At 61.9% G+C, this 17,981-nt stretch overlaps 6 protein-coding genes across 6 annotated transcripts; 3 read left to right on the top strand and 3 right to left on the bottom strand.

The window, feature by feature from the left end:
- Window positions 1-17: 17 nt before the first annotated feature.
- Window positions 18-2,740, top strand: C7974DRAFT_437278 (uncharacterized protein; the record flags this gene model as incomplete). Its single annotated transcript, XM_046145183.1, has 4 exons — window positions 18-302; window positions 399-2,063; window positions 2,094-2,599; window positions 2,695-2,740. 4 exons carry the CDS (start codon window positions 18-20, stop codon window positions 2,738-2,740), a joined length of 2,502 nt encoding a protein of 833 aa, XP_045992003.1.
- A 1,719-nt stretch (window positions 2,741-4,459) lies between these two features.
- Window positions 4,460-7,359, bottom strand: C7974DRAFT_66929 (Zn(II)2Cys6 cluster transcripitional activator). The gene is made up of 3 exons (XM_046147044.1): window positions 6,808-7,359; window positions 6,157-6,759; window positions 4,460-6,111 (listed from the first exon to the last, which is right to left on the bottom strand). The coding sequence occupies exons 1-3, from the start codon at window positions 7,257-7,259 to the stop codon at window positions 4,758-4,760; spliced, it is 2,409 nt and encodes an 802-aa protein (XP_045992002.1). The 5' UTR covers window positions 7,260-7,359; the 3' UTR covers window positions 4,460-4,757.
- Window positions 7,360-7,757: 398 nt separating this feature from the next.
- C7974DRAFT_404071 (fungal-specific transcription factor domain-containing protein) lies at window positions 7,758-10,965 on the top strand. Its single transcript, XM_046142911.1, has 4 exons — window positions 7,758-8,228; window positions 8,277-9,532; window positions 9,575-10,638; window positions 10,687-10,965. The coding sequence occupies exons 1-3, from the start codon at window positions 8,049-8,051 to the stop codon at window positions 10,590-10,592; spliced, it is 2,454 nt and encodes an 817-aa protein (XP_045992001.1). The 5' UTR covers window positions 7,758-8,048; the 3' UTR covers window positions 10,593-10,638; window positions 10,687-10,965.
- Window positions 10,966-11,664: 699 nt separating this feature from the next.
- Window positions 11,665-12,738, top strand: C7974DRAFT_417663 (uncharacterized protein; the record flags this gene model as incomplete). Its single annotated transcript, XM_046144097.1, has 1 exon — window positions 11,665-12,738. One exon carries the CDS (start codon window positions 11,665-11,667, stop codon window positions 12,736-12,738), a length of 1,074 nt encoding a protein of 357 aa, XP_045992000.1.
- A 339-nt stretch (window positions 12,739-13,077) lies between these two features.
- C7974DRAFT_66619 (potassium transporter-domain-containing protein) lies at window positions 13,078-16,101 on the bottom strand. The gene is made up of 5 exons (XM_046147040.1): window positions 15,685-16,101; window positions 15,359-15,619; window positions 14,924-15,315; window positions 14,517-14,880; window positions 13,078-14,473 (listed from the first exon to the last, which is right to left on the bottom strand). Exons 1-5 carry the CDS (start codon window positions 15,892-15,894, stop codon window positions 13,259-13,261), a joined length of 2,442 nt encoding a protein of 813 aa, XP_045991999.1. The 5' UTR covers window positions 15,895-16,101; the 3' UTR covers window positions 13,078-13,258.
- Window positions 16,102-16,886: 785 nt separating this feature from the next.
- C7974DRAFT_66648 (marvel domain-containing protein) lies at window positions 16,887-17,671 on the bottom strand. The gene is made up of 3 exons (XM_046147041.1): window positions 17,453-17,671; window positions 17,108-17,405; window positions 16,887-17,059 (listed from the first exon to the last, which is right to left on the bottom strand). Exons 1-3 carry the CDS (start codon window positions 17,532-17,534, stop codon window positions 16,963-16,965), a joined length of 477 nt encoding a protein of 158 aa, XP_045991998.1. The 5' UTR covers window positions 17,535-17,671; the 3' UTR covers window positions 16,887-16,962.
- Between the last annotated feature and the right edge of the window lie 310 nt (window positions 17,672-17,981).

Here is a 17,981-nt window from a genome sequence, read left to right as displayed (position 1 = left end):
GCAGCGCCGAACGGCCCATGTCTCTCCCGAACGCAGCTCCGCCCGCCGCAACCGACGCCCGCCCGCATGAAGCGCCGCCAGAAGCAGGGGAGGGGGTGGCCGAGGTGGCCGTGAAGGGGTCCACCGGGGCAGAGGCAGGGGGGAAGGAGGATAGCACGGCAGACGGCATAGCGCCAGACACAGCGACGGACACAGTCACGGCAACTGCAGCGACCACGGATACGGATACGGTGACGGAGTCGGCGACGGACACTGCGACAACCACAGCAAAGGACGCGCCCGAGCCTGACGACCGCGAGCTGGTCGAGCAGCTGACGGCCAAGACACAGGAGTTCGCCCTCGAGCCCACGGCCAGGACGCAGGAGCTCGCCGTCGATCCGCCCACAACCAAGACACAGGAGCTCGACCCGCCCATCGCCAGCACACAGGAGCTTACCGTCGATCCGCCTACGACCAGCACACAAGAGCTCGCCCGCGACCCGCCTACGCCCAAGACACAAGAGATTACCGTCGATCCACCTACAACCAAGACACAAGAGCTCGTCGACCCGCCCACGCCCACGTCCACGGCAAAGGGCAAGGCCCCCGTGCGCTCGCCGTCGCCGCCGCCACCACCCCCCAAGGACGACGGCTACCTGGCCACCAGCGTCCCCAGTCGCTCGCCGTCGCCGGCGCAGGACAAGAGCGCGCGCAGCTCCGAGGACGCCGCCGCCGCTGCCTACGCGGCCAAGCTCGACGGCAGCTCCGAGGACGAGCAGTCGGAGATCCAGAGCATCATGGAGCAGTTCGAGCACAGCGGCCTGACCCCCGACGCCATCCTGTCGCCGCGCCTGGAGCTTGCCGGCCCGCTGCTCGAGTCGCCCTCGTTCCCCCCGCGCCACTCGAGCCTGCCCGTCGACAAGCCGCTGCCGACCCCGCACGACGACGCCGCCTCGGTGCACTCCGTCTCAGTCCAGTCGCCGCGCGCCGCCTCGCTGTACCGCGTCGGCACCAACACGTCCTTTGTGGAGCCCACCTCCCCCAGCGCCCACGCCTCCCAGTACAAGCCCGCCCAGCCGGCCCCGGCGCCCGAGCCCGACCTGCCCTTCGACTTCCACCGCTTCCTCGAGCAGCTGCGCCACCGCACCGCCGATCCCGTCGCCAAGTTTCTGCGTTCCTTCCTGCTCGAGTTCGCCAAGAAGCAGTGGATGGTGCACGAGCAGGTCAAGATCATCGCCGACTTCCTCGAGTTCATCGCCAAGAAGATGGCCCAGTGCGACGTCTGGCGGTCGGTGTCTGATGCCGAGTTCGACAACGCCCGCGAGGGCATGGAGAAGCTGGTGATGAACCGCCTGTACAGCCAGACCTTCTCGCCCGCCATCCCGCCGCCCGAGCCGACCTCTCCCCGCAAGGGGCGAAGACGCCAGGACCCGCCCGGCCCCGGCCGCCGCGGCCAGCACCAGGAGGACGTCGAGCGCGACGAGGTGCTGGCCCAGAAGGTGCGCATCTACAAGTGGGTGCGCGAGGAGCATCTCGACATCAAGGACGTCGGCGACAAGGGGCGCAAGTTCCTCGCCCTCGCCCAGCAGGAGCTCCTCAAGATCAAGACGTACCGCGCCCCGCGCGACAAGATCATCTGCATCCTCAACTGCTGCAAGGTCATCTTCGGCTTCCTGCGCACCTCCAAGTCCGACCAGTCCGCCGACGCCTTCGTGCCGCTGCTCATCTACACCGTGCTGCAGGCCAACCCCGACCACCTCGTCAGCAACGTGCAGTACATCCTGCGCTTCCGCAACCAGGACAAGCTCGGCGGCGAGGCCGGCTACTACATCTCCTCGCTGATGGGCGCCGTGCAGTTCATCGAGGGGCTCGACAAAACCAGCCTGACCGTCACCGACGCCGAATTCGACACCAACGTCGAGGCCGCCGTCCGCGCCATTGCCGAAAAACACTCAGACGCCGAAATCCACCCCGACTCGGCCGCAGGGCCCGCCCACCTGCACCCCTCGCCCTCCAAACACCGCCGCATGCCCTCGCCCCACTACCACCACGTCAGCGAAAAGTCGTCCCCCTCGCGCCCCGAAGTCAGCACCCGCAACTCAATGGAAGCCCAGACCGCCGGCCCGCGCCGCTCGACCTCGCTGCGCGACCGCGCCCCGGAGCCCCCCGCGGAAGAGGAAAACGCCGCCGTCGCGGGGCTGCTGAGGACCATCCAGCGCCCGCTCAGCACCATCGGCCGCATCTTCTCCGACGATCCTGGGCCGCAGCGCAGCGCGTCCGCGTCGGCGACGCCCGTCGGGAATGCGAATGCAGGGCATGCTCAGCTGCCGGGGCACGACCGCTTTCCCGGCGCGTATAGCGAGAAGCCGCAACATCAACAGCAGCAGCAGCAGCAACATCAACAACAGCAGCAGCAGCATCAACAGCAGCAACACCCCGATCCAACCGCCCGCCGCGAAAGAGCAGCAGACGACGCCGCCCGCCAGGCCAGCGCAGAGGCGGAGCAGGCGCGCCGCATCCAGGTGCAGGAGCACCGCGTCGTGGTCGAGACGCTGACGGGCATGTTCCCGCAGCTGGACCGCGATGTGATTGAGGACGTTGTAAGGGAGAAGGAGGGGCGGTGAGTTTTCTCTCTTTCCTTGTTGTTGTCGAAACTTGACGTGACGTGGTGTGGGTGATGTGGGTGAGGAGCGACACATGCTGACGTTCACACAGGGTCGGGTTAGCTGTGGATGCGTGTCTCGCGCTCGCGAATCCGTAGCCGGGAGGCACTAGAAAACAGTGGTCAGCCCGCGGCTTGCAAGGGTGGCGCTGGGTCGCGCTACAGGGCCGCGGCCGCGTACGCGTGTCATCGGATCTCACGACAGGACTTGAGATATCTCGCGACCCCTTTGGGCGGCTGGTGCTGCGTCTGGCACCTGGCCAGCGTTGTCGCGAGATAGTACGCTAGCAGTGAGCGCTGCGCCGGGGCGAGGCGAGGCGAGGCGAGATACCACCGCGCGAGCTTGCGTGAACGGTGAACGGTGAACGGTGGAAGGAAGGAGAGAAGGGGGGCTGGACAGGGCGGGGGCATAGCATGGCATTTGAGCGTCTATATATCTGCATTCACATCCATATCCACATCCACAATCATATCTATAATTGCATCCCCATCCACAACAATCTCTGGGATAGAGTCTTCAAATCGATGGGTTAGATGGAGTGTCTTGAAGTGAGTCTTGGACCGATGGGTTGAATCTATGGGTTTAATCTGCGGGTTGAATCTATGGGTTGAATCGATGGGTTTAATCTGTGGGTTGACTTGATGGGTTGGATCGATGGGTTGGATCGATGAGTTGAAGTGTCTGGGATACAGTCTGGTATACAGTCTCGAAGCGAGTCTTGAAGCAAGTCTTGAAGCAAGTCTAGATCAAGTCTGGGCTAGAATCTTGAAGCGAGTCTCCAGAAGCGAGTATTGAATCGATGGGTTGGATAGAGTCTGGACTTGATGGGTTGGATAGAGCCTGGACGAGTGTTGAAGCGAACTTTGAATTGATAAGTTGGATCGATGGGCTGAAGCAAGTCTGAAGCGAGTCTTGGACCGATGGGTTAATAGAGGCTGGAATCGATAGGTTGGTCGTGAGGAGGAGGAGGAGGAGGGAGGGGGGTTGCTGTGTGCTGTATCATGTGCTGTGCTGTGTAGTGTGCTGTGTGGTGTGTTGTGTGGTGTGTACTAAGTAGTTAATAGTGGGTATTTGATACTTTATATTCAGCACTAGGAATTTGGTATTTAGTGCTTGGTACTTGGTACTTGGTTTTTGATGCTGGGTCTTTGGTACTTTGTATTTGATACTTGGTGTTTTAGACTGGGCATCGGGTATTTGGTATCTAACACTTTGCACTTAATGCTTGGTATTTGATGCTTGGTATTTGAGACTGGGTATTTGGTACTTCGTACTCGATGCTCAATGCTCGACATTCGATACTCTGTACTCTGTACTCTCCACTCTCACTCTCCACTCTACACCCTCCCCTCCCTCTCCCTCTCCCTCTCCCCCTCCTAACAGCCTCCAGACCATACAACACACAACCCAAACAACACAACGCACCTCCCCAGCGCCCAGCACACACACGCGACACCACCCCCGACCTCAAAACAAGCCTTCCGCCCGCCCGTCTAGCCCCCCTCCGAACAACCCCCTAGCCCGCATTCCGCCTCGCTAGTGCGCCGCTAGGTCGTGCGTTGCGCGGCCTAGATGCGCACTAAAAACCCGCACGCAGAACTTGTTCGGCTCTGCAGAGGCTCCGCAGATCTCCCGGCGTCGGCGTTCTAGACCCTAGACCTGGACTTAAGGGTGCGGGTTGGGGAAGGGGCGGGGTGGTTCCGCGGCTGCTACTACTACTGATGACAGGAGATGACAGGACGGGACAGGACGGGACAGGACGGGACGTGACAGAGCGTGCTTTGATTTGGCGGTGCGTGCGCCAACGGGTGTGCGATGTCGTGGCGTGCCAGAGGACTTGAGAAGGACTGGAAGGGTGGTCGCAGTCGGAGCGGGGAGAATCGGCGACAGGGGGTGCGGGTGCGGTGCGAGTCAGCCCGCGACCGAGGGCCAGAAGGCTGGAGCGCAGGAATTCTCTACCGCGAGAATACTCTGCCGCGAGAATACTCTCCGTGGTGGTGTTTTCAGTCGGCGGGATGCGGTGTGCGGCGACTCGCGACGTGCGACTCGGCAGTCGTACGATGCAGCAGTCGTACGGCCCATGGGTGCAGACTGCCTCGGCGATCATCCTTCACCTCACCCCCACGGCCCGTGTCCGCCCTGCGCCCACTGCACGGCTCCCCCGTCCCTCGCGCCGTTCCACTCCTGCGTATTCTGCGGCTGCTGCACCTGCCAGTGCTCCTTCCCGTTCTCCGCGCCCGCAGAGTGCTGCCGCGGAATGCCTGGCCCGTACACGACCGCCCTGCGCGTGCCGCCCGTGGGCTGCGGCATGTCGGGGATCGGCTGGGGCGAGGGCGTGGCGAACATGTGCTGCGGCTGGGCCTGCGACTGGGTCGACTGCTGGGGCGAGTCGTATGCGAGAGGCTGCTGGTACGGGCTGGTGGATGTGTTGTCGAAGGGGTTGCCGCCTGTGTAGGACATGTTGGCCGAGAAGGGGCTTGTTTGCTGCGGGAACAGCGATGGTGGTGTCGTGGGACCAGGGTACATGATGCCGGGCGTGTGGGGCGAGACTGACGGCATGGGGACCCACTGGGGGGGATAGGTGGAGGGGATCTGGTGGGGCGGGGAGGTGTGTGGAGATGTTGATTTGCGCTGGTAGAGCTGTGCGGAGAGCGCGGCGGACTCGCGCTGGAAGCGGTCGCGCCAGTGGGTGAAGCCGAAGCGCAGGCCGAAGTTGGAGAGGATCTGGGTGTAGTCGTTGAGCGCATTGATGGCGCGCACGGTGGGGTCGAGCGGCGTCATCTGCCCTTCTGGCAGCTGTGGTACGGGGAAGGGCGGTGGCCCGACCTGCGCGGGGGGTGCGAGCGGGTCGTCTGAAGTCATCGGTGGACTCGTCGTCGTCGCAGGCGGAGATGGCGGGACTGGACTGAGGATGACGTCTAGGTTGCGCGAGAGCACGTCCACAAACTGCCTGCCTGTCATGTACGCGCGCATGGCGTCGTAAAACGTGACTGGAGACTTGCTGGGCGACGCAGGCTTGTTGAGGATGGCCAGCAGTATGACAGAATATGAGATGCAATGCTCAAAGATCAGCCGCTGGGCATACTCATCAATATGCGGTATGCGCGGACTCGGCGACAGAATGTAGACGTAGCTGTAGAGCAGCTCCATCTCGAACCCTATCTTGAACGCTGGTAGCGTGCTTTGCGGGATGTCGTTGAACCAGTCAGTCATCCGCGCGTACTGCTTCCAGATGTAGGAATATGCCTCGGGCCAGGGGTCGCGTCCAGACTGGAACAGGTCCATGTACCATTCGGACTGGATCTCACGGATTCGGAACAGGTCCAGGGCAGAGTCGAAGTTCTGCTGGAAGACGGGCGTCCGCGGCGAGCTGTGTCTCGGCGACGACGCAGTATTGTGGCAGGGGAAAGCCACGTTAGTTGACTCGTCGGAGAACGAGAACGATCTGGTCTGCACGAGAGATGTGGATCTGGGGGGTTAGAATTTGGCGGTAGTGTGAGGGTGATGCACATACCGGTCAATGGCGTAGACACACCAATACACGCGCCTTCGGACTTCCAATTTACCTTTCGCGACGGTGACATTCCTGGACGGATCCTGGTGGATGCCCAGGTCAACCATGGCTCTCGAGGCGGCGCCAATGAGGGTCCAGCTGTCGAAGTGGTGCGGGTCCATGGCGGCGTAGATGGTGAAGAGCACCAGGGCCTGGATGCTCGTCACGTAGCCCGGGTGCAGGACATGCTCGGCGTTCTCCAGTGCAGCATTGACGTGGCCGACGGCGTCGGAGTAGTGAGTGTCACCCCGCTGCTCAGACTGCGATATGCAGGCGATGGCCAGGACCATGCGAACGATCCACCTGTCCCAGGGCGTTGCAACGTCGCCCTGCTGGTAGATGGCGTCTATCGATCCGTACAGAATGGCTTCCTCAAACACGGGCATGAGAGTGAAGACATTGTTTAGAAAGTGCTGAATCAATGGCGTTGCAGCGTGCTTTGGGGGCAGGGCTTTGTGGAGTCCTGTGGGGAGCGCCTCCTTGGCTGCAGCAGACAGGATCAGTCGGGCATACGACATCTCAGTTGTGAAGCCGTAGAAGTCTCTCGCCGTGGCATTGACGGCGCTGTGGAGTCAGCATCAGCATGGCTCGTTAGTTGTGTGGAAGACTCACAGAAGGCCGAAATCCGACACCAGCTCGTCAATCTGCGAGGCTTCCTTGCGGCGGGCAGCGCGCTTGCTGATGGGCTTGGATGCTTTGACGGTGTCGACCGAGGTCCTGCGGGGGGTGGAGGTCTCAGACGAATCCAGCATCAAGACGGTCGACGACTTCCTCCTGTTCCTCGACTCGGCAATCTTCTTTTCCAGACGCTCAACGCGGGCCTCGAGGGTGGCCACATAGCTCCTCTCCTTGCCCCGGGCGAACTGGTCGTTGGTGCTCGAGCACTCGGACGCACGATTCGACTTTTCACAGGCTGTACAGGCCGGCAGCTTGCCATCACACTTGACTTTGGCGGCCCGGCAGCGCGAGCACGCGGCCACCGGGCGGCTCACTCGGAGAAGCGGCGTGTCCAGGACCATCAGGTCGGTGCCTTCAACAGACGGGTAAGCGGGCGGGGTTTTCATGGCGGGCGCACAGCACGTGGAGGGCGAAGGGTGCACATGGGAAGGAGCGTCACAGACAGGCAGGCGGGCAGGCAGAGGGCATGCTGCAGTAGGTAGAGGGGCACGCTGCAATGGAGGGGCATGCTGCAATAGACGAGGGCACTTACCTACTCAGTACTGCAGCGCTGGAGAGACGGCGTCAGGCCACAGGCAGGTCCGCGGATGCAGCAGTCTTCGCTGTCTGACAGGCGGGCGCTGCGTGGTGTTGGGCGAGCGACGGGTGGCGGTCCAGTGCGGGCAAGTAGCGTCACGACTGGCTGGACCCTGGGCAGTTCACGGCAATACTGTTGGAGCGTAGCGCAGCACCGGCGAGTCAGCTACTGGATGGAAGTAGCCAGCGCCGGCGTGGTAGCAGCAGGCCATGCAGCGAATGCAGACAGGGCGCAGTGGTGCGCCGGGAGGCTCTGTGCTGGGCCGGCCTATCACGGCGGCGGTCCTCGGCTCGAGCTCGCGGCCAGGCTCACGTCGGCCTGTGGCAGCACGCAACCGTGACGACCGCACCAGCTGTGTCCTGCGTGGTGCCGCGACGGCGATTGGCTGGGGCAGCGGCAGTTGGGCGTGGGAGTGGGCGCCGGGCCAGGGCGGTGCTAACCACGAGCGGCTGCTGCATTTGCTGGGACGGGCTCGGTGTTCGTTGTGCGAGTTGAGCGCACATGCAGCGCGACGGCGAGGCTCGCTGCCTCCTCCTCCCACCTGCGAGCTGCCTCGGATACCGCCCACCGCCCGCCCGCGCCGCCCCTATGGCAGTGCATGCCGCGCGCAACCAGCCGAGCCCGACCACCCCTCACGCCCGCGGCGACGCCTGAGGACGGCGCCATGGAGCCCGCACGAGCGGCCAACGCAGCGACGGAGCGCGCAAAGACGGACGACGACGGCGCCGGCCAGGGCCGCATCGCACACACGCTGACGGCCTGCTGCCGCTGCCGCACGGTGAGCTGGCGCGAGCACGAAGCACTGGCGGGACACTGACGAGCGCAGCGCAAGACTCGCTGCGACCCCGGCCTGCCGCGCTGCGGGCCCTGCGAGCGCACCAACTCGCACTGCGAGTACTACGACCCCACCAAGGCCCGCCGCATCCCGCGCAACTACGTCGTGCACCTGCAGCACAAGGTGCGCGACCTCGAGCGCCAGCTGGCCGACCTGGACCGCGACGACGAGCCCGATGCCGAAGACGTCATGCGCGGCGCCGCCGCTGTGCGTGTGCAGGACACGGACGAGAGCAAGTTCCTGGGCCCGTCGAGCGGCATCACCATCACGCGCCTGGTCATGCAGCTGGCGAAGCAGTTCACCGAGTCCAAGACCATCTCCGAGATTGTGCCCCACGCCCGCCAGCGCTCCATCAAGGCCGCCTTCGAGCAGGAGGACGCCCGCCCGACCTCCAAGGTCTACCCGCTGGTCAGCGACGTGGCCGCCGAGGACCTGCCCAACCGCGACCTGACCAACCTGCTGGTCGAGCTGTTCTACTGCAAGGTCCACCCCATGTACCCCATCTTCCACGAGCCCACATTTACCCGCGACGTCGAGGCCGTCTACGCCGGCTCCGCCGACCCCTACCAGAACTACTGTCTGCGCATGGTCATCGCCATCAGCCTGCAGAAGATGGACACGCAGTACGCGGGCCTCGCCGACAGCTACTATCTCGCCGCCCTGACCTACTTCGAGGCTGCCATCAAGCCCATGAACCTTAAGACCCTGCAGTGCTTCGGCCTGGTCGCAGGCTATTCCCTGCTTACCCCGACCCGCACCGCCGTCTACTACATCATCGGCCTCGGCATGCGCCTGTGCCAGGCCCTCGGCCTCCACGAGGAGAAGACAGTGACGCGGGGATCCGGCGGCCGGCCCGCTGATCCGCTCGAGGTCGACATGCGGCGCCGCCTCTTCTGGAGTCTGCTCACCATGGACTACGGCCTGTCCCACAGCCTGGGCCGCCCGGCCCACTTTGCCGCTCGACGCCAGCACATCGACGTGGGCTTTGCCGAACTCGTCGACGACGTCTACATCACCCGCGAGGGCATCAAGCCCGCCCCGCAAGCCTCGCTCAAAAAATGGATCGGCATCCACTTCTACAAGATGCGCCTGCTGCAGCTGGAAATCCGGAAAATGCTGTACCAGCGCAAGACCGACGAGCCGCGCGACGACCAGCACCCGTGGTTCGCCGAGATACAGAGCAAGATCGAGGCCTGGCGAGACACGAGCCCGGAAATGGACGGCGGTTCGGGCTTGAACAAAGTCTGGTAAGTGCGTGGTCTTGTATACTGATCTTGCTAACAGCTCAGGTTCGTCGGCCGATACAACACCATGGTCGTCTTCATCTACCGCCCCTCGCCCCAGGTCCCGCGGCCCTCGCTGCAGGCCGCCGTGCGCTGCTACGACGCCTGCCAGTACAACATCTACATGAGCAAGCGGCAGATCGACATGAAGCTGGTCGACGTCACGTGGATCTTCGTGCAGTCCATCTTCATGTGCATCAACACCATGCTCTGGACACTGTCCTACCAGGACGTGCGCCGCCAGCACAGCCGGGAGGAGGTCGAAGGCCATTTGGCCGTGGCCATGGAGTCCATCGAGCTTGCGTCTGACCGATGGCCTGGAGTCGCCTCTGCCATCGAGCTGTACCACAACCTCATCGGGGCGTGCATGGAGATCTACACCAAGGACGGCGACGTGCCCATAACAGCCAACTCGCCCTCCGACTGCGCTTCCGTCGTGTCGGGCAGCCTTGTGGACGGCATCAACAGATCTCGCACAACGAGCCCTGCAACCGTGTCCACCACATCGGTGAGCACGCCCAAGGACAACCCCCCGCCGTTCGGCTATTTATCAAACCAGGGCCAATTCTTCAACCACGACCAGACACAACCCACCACCACCACCTTTGCCAGCTCGCCCATCACCCAGTCCTCCCAGCCCCCACAGCACTACGACCCCAGCCCGAAGACCTCCATGGACGCCAACGTCCCCATCTTCGCCTACCCGCCCACAACCCAGTTCTCCGCGCTGCCCGCCACCTTCGCCTCCATGCCTACTTGGAACCCAACCTTCGCCTACCCACCCGATCAGTACACCGCGCCGCTGACCTCGCCGCTGTACAACGAGTACTACGCCGCCAATCAAGGGTACGAGATGGCAGACTACCTGAACCCCGGGTGGAGCCAGGCGCGCGCCGAGGGCCTGAACCAGCAGCAGCAGATGCAGCTCATGCACGACTTTGAGATGAACGAGACGAGCAAGATTGAGGAGATGATCCAGCAGAGCCATCAGTTGTTTGTGCCGCCGCAGATGCAGACTTTTTGAGGGGTGCTGGACTTGAGGCTGATTGAGACTGATCGAGGACGGTGACGTACAAGCACCGACGCCGAGTCCACCAAAAACGCGCTTATGCACATAGTCCACCAGAAACGCCCATATGCGCCGAGCCCACATGCACCGCCGAGCATACTTCACCGTGTGCCGCACGCGTGACGCTCCGCACTTCACGACATGCATACGCCGTACGACTCGGCCGGACCGGGCGCTGCCAGCCACTCCCCAACCGAGGAGTGCACAAGCACCGTGCAAGATGCGGGTGTAGAGATGGGCGGTGGTAGACGGGCTGGGGTTAGAAGAGGGAGGATATTCAGGCTGGGCCTTGTGTTTGTATCAAGAACGTACATTATCTTTCCGTCGTGTTCTTTTCTCTTGACTGCTTGCTCTTTCTTGTTGTGCTTTCTCTCGCCTCACGAGGTGGACGAGGCCGCGATTGCAAGGTGAAGGCACGCCCACCGGCCGCCACAAATCCAGACACCCCAGCTATTGTAGCTCACAATAGCAGACTCACCCAACCGCAGCTATTGTCGACAGCGGCTATTGTCGACAGCGCACAATACGCCTGGGTGCATAAGAAGCCCGCCCTCCTCCCTCTCACTCGCTAACTGCTCTCAATCCCGTTCTTCTCAATCACGTCCTTCTCATTATTCTGCTGTGTTGTATGCTCGTGGCGCTGGCGCTGCTCTTTTCTAGTCTTCGCCGATTCGATTCTCGCCTGTCCTGGAGACCTGCTTTCACTCAGTCCAAGAGACTCCGCAGCACACCGTCACACTTCGTCGGCACGCTACGCGACACCCCGTCGCCCACGCTTCTGAGCCGTTTGGAGGCCTGCCTTAATCGGCCACAACACTCCCCTCCGCGTCAACCACACTTCGTCACGTCACGCGCAGCCTTCGCCATATCAACAACACAACGTCGCGTCTACAATTTCCTTCACATCCAACATCAGCCTTGTCCCAGCCCGCACACCAGCAGTCCAGTGTCCTTGTTCGGTGAACAACCAGACCACCTTCACACCACCCACACCACTCACCACTCCACCCACCCATCACACTCCACAATGCAGCCGACCACGCAGCCCACCCGCCTGACCTTCGCCCGCCTCGCCGCCAGCCTCGAGCGCCTCGCCGCCAGCCTCGAGCGCCTCGCCGCCACCCTCTCCACCCACTTCCCCGCGCCCCACGACGCCCAGCGCGCACACGCCCTGCACCGCGCCGTCGCCGCCGCGCTGAAAACGGTCCGCGCGCGCGCTCGCGGCGTCCCCGGCCCTTCGCCTGGCCAGATCAAGCGCGGGCTGCAGGACGCGGTTGATGGGATCCATGCGCGGTTTGATGGGGGTGCTGCATCCTCCACCACCACTGCCGCCACAGCAGGAGCAGCAGCAGCAGCAGCACCAGCACCAGCAGCATCAGCAGCAGCAGCAGCAGCAGCATCAGCAGCCACAGCAACAGCACCACCACCACCACCACCACGCCGCACCCTGCGCCCCCGCCCGCGCCCCGCGCCCGCCCCCCAGCGCATCGAGAAACCCCCGCCCCGCGCCCGCGGCCGCACGCCCGCCCCCCGCGGCCCCGCGCCGCCCTCCGCGCTCCTCGATCCCGCCGCCGCCGAGCGCGCGGCGGCCGCTGTCGCGCTCCTGGGGCTCGCGAGGCATGGGGAGGGGACTGTGTTGAGGGGCGTGAAGGGCTCCTCCTCCTCCTTTTCCTCCTCCTCTGCTGGGGCTGCTGGGGCTGCTGCTGCGTCTGCGTCTGCGCCTACCACCCTCCGCGCACCCGCACCCGCACCCGCACCCGCACCCACACCCAGGCCCGCACCCGCGCCCGCGCCCACCGCCCTCCACGCCCCCCCATTCGCCCCCCTCCCGCTCCTCCCCCCCTCGCTGACGCCACCCCGCGCCTTCGAGGCAGGCGTGCGGTACGCGGCTGCGCACTTTGGAGGCGGGGTGGGAGGGGCTGGGGTTGTGGAGTTTGTTCGGGGGGAGGTTGGGAGGATGGAGAGGGAGGGGGAGATGAGGGAGATGAGGGGGGAGATGAGGAGGGGGAGGGAGGAGGGATATGGGGTGCCTGCTGTTGGGTATGCGGCGGTGGGGTCTGGGGTTGAGTTTGGGGGGAGGGGGTTTTGGGGTGTTGTTTAGGTTTCTTTTTGTTTTTTCTGGTTTTTTGCTGGTGTTTTTTGCTGGTGGGTTTGTGCGGGTTCTAGGTCTTTTTTGTTTCGGGCGCTGGGGGAGTTGTAGGCCTTTTAATAGTTTGAATCGCACATGCTTATCCCCGGGAATGACTTTGTAGTGCCCCATGTGCGTCGTTATTATCTGCACTGTGCTATTCTACAAATTGTGGGACTCCACTGTAGGCTACGGGGGTTCCGTGTCTTCACTGCTGCTTTGTGGACTGCTTGAGGTGAGCTCGACGTGCGACCGAGGTGGCGAGTGCATCGCATCGCACAAGTCAGAAAGGCCGTTACGAATCTCGATTCCGTGACCGTCTATACATATGTACAAGAAGAATCTGCCCCGTGAGTATCACTCCGGACCCCGTTTTACACCTCGCATCCCGCATGCCCGCTAGTGGGACGGCACACGGCCGTTGAGTCGTGACTGCGTATCCAACCCCTCGATCTCGTCTCAATTTCAACCTCAAACCCAGCCCCCCCATCTCTCAAACGTCCTTAACAAACCCCACCTCCACCACCCCCTCAATCGGCACCCGCAGACTCTGCACCTTGGCCCGCGTATTATCCCTTAGCACAATGAACCCGCGCAGCAGCACCCGCCGCCACCACGCCGTCGCGGGCCGGATCCGCATCTGCTCTTTGCCGATGATGTAGAGGATTGCTGCGGGGGGCGCGAATGCGCGGTCGAGGGTCGCGAGGCGCGTTGCTGTGTCGTCGCGTAGTGTGGGCGCGGGAGGGGGGGAGATGGAGGGGGAGCGGGGGTGGGTTGTGGTGGACGCGGGGACACCGACGGACGTCGCCACGGCCGCACCCGCAGAGGGGTTTTTCAGGATCCCCGACGCGCGGCGCGGGTTCGGCGGCGGCGGGGGCGCGGCGTCCGGGTGCGGTTTCGCGCCGCGCGCGACGATGTGGGCGCGGACTTGCTCGTAGATGAGCGCGGAGAGGTCCGGGGTGAAGACCTCGTCTTTGTAGCCGTGGTCGACGACGAGGCGGTAGCAGTGCGGGATCGCGAGGCGGGTGACGCTGTAGCGCAGCTCGAGCGGGACCGTGGGCGTGGCGAACGGCCGCAGGTGGAAGAACACCATGACCTCGGGCGCGGTGACGAGCTTGCGGATGAACTGCGAGAACACGATGGGCGTGGTTGTGCCTTCTTTGTCGAAGAAGATGCCGACGCCGCCCATGGAGCTTAGTTCGCGCCCGCCGAAGCGCGGGGTTAGTTCGAGGGTGCCTGAGGAGCGCGCGCGCACGAAGTGCGTTGTGGTGTAGTGGTCTTCGGCTTCGGATTTCCACTGCGCTTCTTTGCCGAAGCGCCACAGCGCGAAGATGCACGCCAGCACGCACGACAGCAGGATCGTGAACCAGCCGCCGACGGGGACCTTGGCGAGCGCGGAGCTGAGGAAGGTGCCGTCAAGGCTGCAGATGGCGACGAGAGGGAGCACGATATAATAAGGTTTTATACGCCACACGAGGATGGCGATGAGGGTGACGAGGATGGTGTCGAAGAGCGTGACAAACATGACGCAGACGCCGTATGCGTCACCGAGGGCGGCGGTGTTGTTGTAGATTGCAGCCACAAGAACGGTGCCGATCATGAGCAGCCAGTTCACAACAGGGATGTAGAAGTTGCCGTAGTACGTCTTGGAGGTGTGGATGACCTGGATCTGGGGGAAGTAGGAGAGCTTCATGAGCTGGGCGAAGAGCTGGGGGGATTAGCCAGGCGCAACAAACAGCAACACGACTTACATGGAAGGTGGCAGTGATGATGCACTGCGACGCGATTATGGCCGCGAGGATGGCGATGATGAAAGACGGGATCAGCCACCCCGGCGGCGCGCAGTTGAAGAACGGATCCGCATACGCCTCAGGCCGCTCCGCGATGAACGCCGCCTGCCCAACGTACGTCAGGAGCAGACTGGGGTACACGAACCCGATCCAGCTGACCTGGATCGCCTGGCGACTGTAGGCGCCAATGCCGGCAAACAACACCTCCACGCCGGTGAAGCAGAGCAGAATGCCGCCGAGACTGCGCCAGCCGTCGTACTTGTTGCGGGCGAGGTAGTCGAACGCATAGTACGGGTTGAACGCCTGCAGCATGCCATGGTCGTGCCTGGAAAGTCAGTGCGGTCCGCAGTACCACTAGTTCCACATACCGAGCGAGGTTGTACATGCCGAACGCCGAGTTGAGCGCCAGCCACACAATGACAATCGGGGAGAACGCCTTCGACCAGCGGTTGATGCCAAACGGCTGGGCGAGGAATAACACAACCAGAATAGTGCACGTCACGCCGATGATGGTCGACTTGGAGATGCTCCGGTTGATCTCGTTCAGGCCCTGCACTGCGCCGAGGACGGACTGGGCGGGGGTCAGGACGCCATCTGCAATGGCCATGGACACGGCGAAGACGCCTATCGCCTGGAGGAGATAGCGGAAGAAGGTGGTTTTCTCAATCGTCGAGCGGACGTGTTTTTGCGATCGACTGAACAGAACACGTGATTTGCGCGATCTTGCTGCGTCGCGAGGATCGCTATTTGAGATGTTTGCCTGACTTTATGAGCTTTGAAATGGACATGGAGTCTTCACTTACATATCGAGAGAGCAGCGAGTATGTGCTAAACGATCCACCCTCGCCGTCGTTGTCGGCGCGCAGAATGATCAGAACATACTTGAGCGTGACTATGACGGTGAGAGACCAGATGATTAAGGAAAGCGCCCCGCGAATATCGGCACGACTGGGCGGCTTCACGAATGTTGAAGAGAAGACATAGAGAGGCGATGTCCCGATATCCCCGTATATCACGCCCACAGACTCATACGCGAGGTAGAGCAACTCGCTCACGCTGAAAGCCTGCAACAGTCAGAAAAGTCTGTCGCTCGCACTACAACATCCCTGTCGCTCACACTTCAACATACCTGTCGCCCCTTGTACCCTCCCTCGTCTCGCAGCTGCGGGTCTTCATCCTCGGGAGTCTCAAGCTCCAACGGCTTCTCAACGTCCAACGACGGTCGCCTTGCGCCACGTGACCGCGAGCGTTTTCGCAGCGCCGCGCCCTCTCCCGCGTCGACGGAGGGTTTTGCTTTCGACCGAGATGACGTGTCTGGAGGTTCATGTGCAGCGGGCATGGCCACTGGTGCTGCGGCTGGCGCCCTGAGGCAGGGCTGCGGACTGCGTGAGTCTGGAGCCGGAGATGATGAGCAGCCCGTGGTCAATAAACGAAGTTCCGTACTGTCACACGGGCAGGGAGCAGAGACCGCCGCGTGGTTGGTCCTTCAAGAGCCGGGTTATCGGACGACCCATCTTTCCACGTGCTGTATAGAAGGTCGGATGCCTTCTCTCAGGAGGGGGTGGCTTAGAGGGGCGAACCCTAAATCCGGCATGGTCTCGGCTGCCTAGCGCCTTGAAAAGCGCCATCTCCATCTCTTTCGAGGCGAACACGCGGGTGCCCGGGACTTAACGCAATTGTGACTGGCGTGCTCATGTCGGTTGCTGAACGACGCTGCAGGGCTGGCGACGAAGAGAGCACAACGTGGGCAATGAATGCCGATGATAGGCGAGCCGACGTTGGTGATAGCTGTGCATGGTGATTGCGACATTTGCAAGCCACACAATCCCAGACGTGATGCGGTCGTCTTGACGAACGCGGCGGTGAGCGCAGGATGCGGGTGCATTGGAGTTGATGCAGGGTGGGCGCTGGGTGCGGGAGGTGCCGGTCGAGGCAACACGACCGAGTCTTGGACCATGAACGTGAAACAGAGGCCAAGTTATGCAGCTGCTTTCAAAGTGTGGTGGTGGTGTGAAGCTCCTGCGAGAAGTGCACTTCGACTAGGTCATCTTGTGCACACCGGGCATGCTGTACAACACGGCCACGTTACTGAGATCCAAAGGATTGTAGTGGCATCACGAGACTACGGCGCTTCTAGATCGGGATTGCCTGTGCTCATGGTGCTCAACGTTGGCTGGATGACTGCATTGCAGGTGTTCCGATTGTTAAAGTTGGCGACACGAACTGCCTTTATCGAATCATTTCACATCGCGTAATCACTGGCCAGTGGAAGATGGACGGGTAATGTGTTTCTCACTATATTATTGTAGGAAAAGGGTATTTAATTGAGGGTCAGACAACGCCACGCTGAATACAATTTGTCCGGGTATCGAGTTGATCAGTCCAAGGTAGTTCTGGAAATACTAGCTTAGACGCCAGCCATGTCAGGTGGGGGAGAAGTGTCGTTGCGAGACGAGTTGCGGATGTGGAGAGCAGAGAGCACGGTGGTGGCAAGGAAAAGCAGCCTACGCTATGTTAGCAGATTGGTCTCAAAGAAACAGCGTCAGACTGACCAGAGGAAAGCTCCAAATACGATCGCAGCAACACCGCTGTTGTGGAAGGTGCCGTGGCCCCACCAGCCGCGGTAGCTCTCGCGCCACAGCACAGCCACGGCGATGAAGGATGCGAACCAGAAGAGCATGGTCAGGAATTCAACAGCCGCGATCGCGAACTTGTGAGCAGCACGAGGGAAGCGCGTGGGTGTGAGAGTCAAATATGCGACCGCAAGCAGAGTCCATACTGAGGTGAAGAGCATGAAGTTGAGGCTGTGAGGAGACCATGATGCCCATGGGTTGGTATATTGGTCGACGACTGCACATGTTAGTGATGCACGTAGACTATCTAACTTCAGTACTCACGGTAAGCTGTGAGGCCCAAGACGATGATGGCGAAGACCAGCTGCACGCCCCGGATGCCCAACACGATGGCTGGAGCGACCATTGTTGTAAGTTGTGATTGGTTTGATGTGGCGGAGGATTGGTAGGATTTAGATGGGATTTGTTGCGAATATGCCTTTTGAAGACTTCGCTGTCAAGAGAGGTTGGGCTGAATGTGAAGTCAGTCACCCATCACGCGCCCTCTATTATACATACACGCCCAAGAGCGATGATGACAGCCATGGAAAGGGAGTCTTGTTTTTACGGATCGTACGTCATGGGCAGTGGCGCGTGATCATCGGGGACGTTGATTGGCTCAGACTTCGTTGATGCGACAAACTAACAGCGCGTTTTCGGCATAGCGGCACAGCGCACAAAGATCTGCCCTGCCCCGTGTGCGTTTGCAGTGCTTTGATGGGCGACATCATAGTCTAGATCCCTTGCCTTGTGCTTCATTCTGTTCGACTGAGTCTGAGCGACTCCAGCCACCGCGATGGCTCCCTCAAGGCTC

This window comes from Boeremia exigua (assembly GCF_020726555.1).
Source record: "Boeremia exigua strain MPI-SDFR-AT-0100 chromosome Unknown C7974scaffold_13, whole genome shotgun sequence".
In the NCBI taxonomy this organism is placed as follows: domain Eukaryota; kingdom Fungi; phylum Ascomycota; class Dothideomycetes; order Pleosporales; family Didymellaceae; genus Boeremia; species Boeremia exigua.
Note: the sequence above shows the minus strand (reverse complement) of the source record. Positions and strands in the feature narration are given on the sequence as shown.